The following is a 7,848-nucleotide window of genomic DNA, read 5'->3' as shown; positions in this document are numbered from 1 at the left end:
GCAGCATCTAGATTGAGCCTCAGCCTTAGAGAGAGATAGGATCTGTGTGCTCCACAGCAGGAGGAAATGGGCTGTAATGAGAAAAATGTACCAACTTTTTACACTCAACCCCTCTGACTTCAGGCTGGAACAGCTAGAGCCCCCCCCCCCCAAAAAAAAATAAAAAAAAGAAAAATAAGGTGCAGGAGTTTTCATTGACCCTGCAGAATACATTGAGCAAAAACGTGCAGCCCTCAGCCACATGCATTGCTGGGAGCATTCTCTCTCTCTTTTATTTAGTGACAGTTTGTAAAGGGCTTTTCCTCCCTGCTAATTTCTTATCTCCCTCCCCTCCTCCTGGAAAAGTGCATTTTGCTCCACCTCTCCTCTCCTCCCCATTCAGCAATCAGTCAGAGAGAGTGAATATGAAGATTATGGGCAGCAGCAGCAGAAGCAGCAGCACCCACCCTGGGACTCCATGAGTGGACCCCCCCTCCCACCTCTTGCTGTCCCTCTCTCTCTGTCTCTCTCTCTCTCTACCTCTCCCTCTCTCTGCACTCCTTACCTCCCTTCACTCCCACCTATCCCAGTTCTCTCTCTCTCTCTCTCTCTCTCTCTCTCTGTACTCTCTCATCCCTTTGCTCCTCACTTTCCCTCCTGTCTAGTGTAATCTGCACTCCTCACATCCAGTCACTCTACTCCCCTCTCCGCCTCTCTCCCTTTCCACGCCACCCGTGTATCTGTCACATCATTTGACTTTGAATCACAAGACATCGATCGCCTCTTCTATGAAACAAAGCGATTGATCTGTCACTCGGGTACCTGGAGGAAGTAAAGCAGCATGTCCCGGAGGAAGCAGAGCAAACCCCGACAAATTAAACGTGAGTCCCCCTGTGGCGTGTGCATTAGGGGAACGCGAGTGTGTGGAGATAGGGAGAAGTTACATGGGAAGCAGAGACTGACCCTATAAGCAGTACTGTACTCCATAGACCTGTATGTCCTGCTGCAGGTACAGTATGCATAGGACAGTATAACATGCATAGGACAGTATTACATGCATAGGACAGTATAACATGCATAGGACACTATTACATGCATAGGACAATATTAAGCACTCACAATCTCTATCTGGCCTCAGCTGTCACCTGAGTTAGTGCAGGCAAAGAGGTCACGTCCTAATTGATATACTTTGTATCACTGCCGACTTGTAACTCTCAGAACTGTGTTTATTGTCACCGGCCTATTGTCAGCTCAGGCAATAGCCCCTCTATGGGATTGACACTTAAGTGAAAACAACTTTACCCAAGTTTATTTATTTGGCATCTGCAATTGGAGGATTTTTAGTGTTCACTCTATGGGTGTGCCAATTTAATTTAAAGCTTTTTTTTTTTTTTTTACTTTTATCCATATAAAGTGGTACCATTACATGGCTTACAGCTATTACTTTGCAGATTACTTTTTTTATTTAATTGCTGTTATTTTTATGATTGGTGTAGTTTATTGAAATGTGTGTATGGTATAACGATGGGTTATTGCCTCTATTCATATACCAGAAGAAGAGCTTTTTAAAACTTTTTCCCCTCCTCTGCATAGTTTTATAAACTGCAAGATAATTTTTTCCCCTTCTTATTCTGACCTCTGAAACATAAGAACATTAATTAATTAGATACGATTCCCAGCACTGTAACTTTGCATCTTCATCAGCACAGTCTTGTATTCAACTAATCCTCATGTCACACTACTGGGCTGCTTCATAGCATTTTCCATTGATTTTTTTCTCACTCTAATTGCACTGGCATAGCTAATTTGTGATGACTTTTATGGACTCTCTAGTTATTTAAGCAATATACATCTTACAGCAATGTATATATTTTGTTGCAAGGATTATACATTTTTTTTTAGTTATAACTTTTTGAGTTCAAATTTCTGCTAATTAGTTTTCAAATCAAAACATTAATAATTTTAAAAAACGTTAAGTATTTTTCAGTCCCTATAACTGTGTGTGTTATTATTTTGTTATACTTTGTCTTCTCATCATGCCTTTAAAAACTTTGTAAACAAAAACTGTTTGTTTTTTTATTATACATTATCCTTCTATTTCTAGGTATGTGCATAATTGTTTGCACTGCATGTATGTTAATTATGCCATCTTGCCATTTCACTGGAAGGTTTGGGACTTGATTGTTAATACATTATTAGCATTAATTGGTTACTGGAACACAGACCATCTGATTGGCTTGTTGTGAACTTTGTTATCTCCTCAATTAATTCATTTATTCATTTTTTTTATTCAACTAATGATTGGAGATAAAAGTGTGCCTGTTAATTGGAAAACACATATGGTGTAGTTAACCAGGCAGTCTATTTTATGTCTGAATTGTTGAACTCTTAATGTTGATAGACTCAAGTCTGTGTTTTCGCAAATATCATTAGCATTATTGATCAAAATTGGAACTCACAGCCATGTATGTAGAGTTTATCATATGTTTTACTTCTAGTAGTGTCTTTATTTTTTCCTTTTATAGACTTAATATATTCTGGGGTATGTAGAGTTTAAATGCATTAATAATTGAAGAGTTTAGATAAAATATGCACACCATAATTGTGTCAATGTATACTGTATTATATGTCTATATTAAATGCTGTGTAGCATTTCAGGACTTACTCTCTCAATGTACTCATTATATTAAACTGTCAACAACTATTGCAAGTTTTACAAGGCCTCTGTGATTAAAGTACACCCAAAAATATTGAATTACATATTTGAAAAACTTCACTGTATTGCAAACATAGATTTGGAGTATTTTATATATAAATATATATATACACTGTGTATATATATATATATATATATATATGTTTAGATGCATAGGTAGTTAAATGTAGATGTAGACTTACACGTATATATTTTTTGCATCTCTACGTATATCATATGTGCATATTGATTTATTTTGAAATTGTCATTTTTTTATCATACAGAATTTGGTACCTCATATTTGGATGTATTGGAAGCATCTTTTCAAAACAACGTACGATATTAACTGCAATTAAAAGTATTTACGTAGATTGGACAGATGTCATGATGGTACATTTGCATTGGCCCTTTGCAATACTGCAAGCATTTGTGACTTACAGTATATAGTGTAAACGTCGCTGCAGGTAGACCCATTAATGATGATTATAACTAACCCAGCAAAACAAAAGTCAGTTTGTGCCAAGAAACTCCAGAGACAGTCATTTTAAAGGACAAAAAGGTTGTTTGGAAGAGTTTTTTTCTTCTCATACTGCATTCTTTCTCTGCTATCTAAAATTGTGATTTATGCAGTATTTTAATATTTTGCTTATTCTTTCCCCTTGGGTCCTCTCTGGGCAGCGATAAAAAGGCGAAGCTGAAAGAGCACCATTAATTTGCTCTGATGACTGGCCAGATAAGGGGAGATAATGGGAAAGATAAACTGGGAAGATATACCATCTGAAACCCGATTATTACCATTAAAATTCCAGCCCAGCAATCTGCAGAAGCCTGATAATTCCTTCTCCGTTTCCACCACTTTGGATGATAAGGCAAAAAATAGTCACTCAGTGCTCCTTGATTAGGCTGCCTGGATATCCTGATAATGCAGTGATAAATTATGTATTTTGCCCCCATGTTTTGTCACCAAAATTTAGATTATATTATTTTTTTTTGTAGTTTATTTTATTATAAGCCTCTGGTAGAAGACTCCCTCCCAGTCCAGAAAAATAAAACCTCTCTCATGAGCTATTATTGTAATATGAGGTTGATAAAAAGCAGTGATAGGAAACGAGGTGTTTTGTGTGGGAGCACTATCAATGTTATCAACCCATCTCCCTGCGCCAGCTGCTAGCTGTTGTTGTTTTTAGCCTTATCACCCCCTGCCAATATGCCAATAAATTGCCCAGATTGTCCTTCGCTCTGTAATTTTAGTGTAAAATTTATGACAGGAGTGGCAGATTTTATTTATTTTTCAGCAGATGTGCGACTGCTAGTCACCACTTTCCTGTACAGTACTTTATATTGTCTCCAAACTCCTAATAGGTAGTTGACATTTACAAAGGCAGTGTAGAGGTCCAGAAATAGTGGGAGGAGCTTAGGGACATAGTTTTTGTTTGTTGGCAAACAGAATTCTGCAACCATGTGTTACATCATTCCAAAGCTTTAAAATAAGCATTCAGCACAAAGATAATGATTCGCTGCTTATTGCACATGAAATTTGATATTAAACAGTTTTTTTAGAAAAAAACCCACTGCAAAACAGAATAATTATTTAATATGATTTTCAGAATCATACGATTTGGCAATCACTGCATAAATATTTCTTCTTAAATACTGAATAAATGAATATGAGTATACAGCAATTAAAGAACTGAATGTAACCCTTTGTTATTATTACCATCTGCTTTTATTCTTATTTAATATTTTTAAATAATGATGTCACTTAGTTTACTGACATTATGACGATCATTGTATAGTTTTCACGTAGCTCCCTTAATGTTGTTAATAATAAAGTGTTATTTGATAATGTAATTTGAGGGTATCGTAATTGACTCATCATTAAGTATATTACTGTACAGTGGGTGAATGTTACTTACCAGCTCTTCCTGTTATTTACTTTAATTTAATCCATGAATGTATGTTCAAATCTATATATATATATATATATATATATATATATATATATATATATACGTGTGTGTGTATGTATGTGTATGTATATATATATATATGTACATACACTCATATATATGTGTGCGCGCATATTTTATGTCTCTATATAATCTATAATTTATACATATATAGATGCATATTTATATATGCATTTTTACATTTTTGGTACTTATATATGTATTATTTAATGCCTATATTACATAAAGTAAAATATAAATATATTTTAGTATGTATTAGATATTTAGGTTCATTATATCTGGAATATGTTGTACTTATTGGTAAAAGTATACTTTTTCTGTTTTTAGTGTCTTAGCAATTGCGCAATCTTTAAATTCTCTGAAACAGTGCATATGGTTGCGGGCATTTTTTGCCCAAATTGTGGTGTTCTTTGTGTCTCCATTTCTAGTTATTCCATCATATTCAGAGGTACATTTGCTACTTTGTAAAATGTATCCCATCGCATCTGGTAGTGCTAAGGTGGCAAACACCTGCGATTACACAAATTAAATCAAGCGTCTGGATGGCATGGAAGCAGAGCAGCCAACTGTACAACTCTGAAACAATTTGATTTAAAAATAAGGTTGGACCCTTTACAAGCAATATGATAATTGAATAGAATCTGTTGAATAGATGCCACAAAAAAAGTCTTTGTCTGTGTTAGGAAATGTGTAAATCTGCCTGTTCATGGCAAATGTGTTCTGCGTGTTCCTTGATTATAAGCCATAATTCAACTGATTTTAAGAGATCCTATTCTACACTATATTAAAGGCTATAAAAGCAATTGCAGTTTTTATGACATATATATTTTTCGTGGTCAAGAATATTATCCTGTAGACCACAAATCTTTAATGTAATTGAAAGAAAAAGTTGAAAACTAAAATTCATGCTGAAGATTCATCTTATGTTTAATTAAAATGATTCACTGTGTATTGTTGTATAAGGCCGCACCGCAGAGAAATCTGCTATAACAATGTGACAACTTGGCGCCCCAAGTTGGAAGGTTGCCCTATTTCTGGGGATTATCAAAGGCACTGTTAATTTCTCTGCATTTTTCTCCTCAACTGTTTAAATTATTATGTGGAAACTTAGATAAAAAGTTCTAAAGAATTCATATTTAAATGTAATTTTTTTAACTGAAAAGGTGCTGAACTGTCCACAGTATTTATCACTATTTTACTAAAAAATAACTAACAATGAAGCAGGAAAATTACTTTAACATTACTGGGCATAGATATGTTTATTTAATAACCATAGGTAGGTGTTATGTTACCAATTATCTTTAATTTTATAGGAATTAGATAAACTCATTTCTGTAATTCTAATAAAATAAATGAATCTTAAATTTAAGATTATTTTAAATAAAAATTGGTAAAATGCCCTAAACTTTTGGATGTCAGTGTGGTGCTACTGCCAATTTTTTGGATCATCTGCCTCCTGGAATAAAATTTAGGTTAATTTATTCCTAGTCTCCTCCCCAAATTCCTGCAGCAACCGCGATTGAGGGGCTGATTATATTGACAATCAAAGGTCATACTGTTGGATGACCTTAAGATAATTTTGGGATATAGGTAGAAAGTTTGAAAATGAATCACAAAAATTGTTATTTTTTGTAAGTATACAAAATATTTAGTGTATTGTGCATTTTTACACAACTATGAAAATTATTAATATATTGGTTTTAATTAAGTGAATTTTCAGTTATGTTCCAATATGAGAAGTACATTAAACTGTAAGATCACAGTCAGAGTAGATCATTAGGGAAGCTGGATGTTATCAGCTGTGGAAAATTTGTACTAGAAGGACATCTTCCTTAGATGCTGTAGAATGGCAGGTAGTGTAAACTATATTTTCAGATTCAGTATGATTAATATTATTACTGTAAGTATTACTATAATTATTACTATTATAACATATTGCACCATAATCTGATTTACAATACACACTCTAACCCTCACCTGTCATTTCTATTTGTTTTTCATTAGATTGTAAGCTCTATGAGCAGGATTCCCATTCTTATTGTTTCATTTTTATGTAAATGATAACATTATGTCATTGTTATCATTCTCTGCATGTATCACTTATTCTGTACAGCACTGCAGAAATGATTAATTAATTAATTAATTATTCATAATACATTTATTATTAATATGTGCTTATTCTTTTTTTTTCATTAATTGAGTTTGTTTTCCCATTATTATACATTTTTGATCTGATTAATATTTACCTTTGTGGTTAATAACTAAATATACCATTCAAGTAATTTTTTTTTTCTGGTGTTTTTAATTTTTTAAAAACATTTTTTTAATTAACTTTTGCATTAAGCTGTTTGTTGACTTTAACGGGTATAAATATGAAAATCTTGTGCATCCTTTAACAAGGTATTAGCATAAAAGATAACACATTTGTTTATTGTCTTCCAGAATCGGCTGTTAGTATCTCTGCCACAGGTAACAATTGACTTTTCAGGCTTTAAGTTAATAGCCTTGTCTCTTGCTTGTATGGATCAATATTCGTATTAATTAATCACCATTATCAGTGCTAAGATCTGGTTGTATTTGTTGTTACATCAGCAAAATATCAATACAGAAAGTGGAGTCTGGGATCGTCATGGCAACTTCATCTCTTGGGTTAAAGAAAGTTTATCTCATCTCTTCATGGAGAGTGGGAACTGTTTAGGGATCTAGTGTGAACTGTAACTGCATTGATTTTGTTTATTTGTTTGAAAATAGTAACTGAATTCCAATTGCAAGGGCTAGGGAAGATTTAAATAATTACACCCGGAAACTTAGTAAAATGGCGGTAACTTAATTTTTGTCAGAGGGAATTTTAGAAATTACATAATGGTGAAAGGAACTTTTAAAAAATATTTTTTTTATGAAACACCAATTAAGAGGTAAATGAAAAGTATTTTTTGTTAATATTTTTTAAAAAAGTTTTACTACTCCAAATACTAATTATTGTTGTTCCTTCCAAAAATTTTAATTTGTGTTATTTTAGGGGGTTGCTAATCAGCTTAAAACTTTAAGTCAGAACTGACCAATGATCATCATTTTAAATATATATTTTTCATATAGCTGTTATGTATTTCCGCCAATATTTTATAATTTTCTCCATGAGAAAAAAAAATTTGAACTAATTTGAACTAATTTTTATCATATACATTTCATATTTTGGAATACATT

General features: G+C 33.2%; 1 protein-coding gene across 1 annotated transcript in view; it reads left to right on the top strand.

Annotated features, from left to right (window-relative positions):
* Positions 1 to 488: 488 nt before the first annotated feature.
* Positions 489 to 7,848, top strand: part of ZFPM2 (zinc finger protein, FOG family member 2) — a 456,010-nt gene continuing 448,650 nt past the window's right edge. Inside the window, exon 1 of the mRNA XM_088442586.1 lies at positions 489 to 860. Within this exon, the coding sequence (XP_088298712.1) occupies positions 821 to 860 (40 nt within the window). The 5' untranslated portion in view covers positions 489 to 820. The remainder of the gene's footprint in view (positions 861 to 7,848) is intronic.

Source organism: Taudactylus pleione, unplaced genomic scaffold, assembly GCF_031769625.1.
Source record: "Taudactylus pleione unplaced genomic scaffold, aTauple2 ptg000314l, whole genome shotgun sequence".
NCBI lineage: Eukaryota > Metazoa > Chordata > Amphibia > Anura > Myobatrachidae > Taudactylus > Taudactylus pleione.
This window is presented reverse-complemented; position numbering and strand designations above follow the sequence as displayed.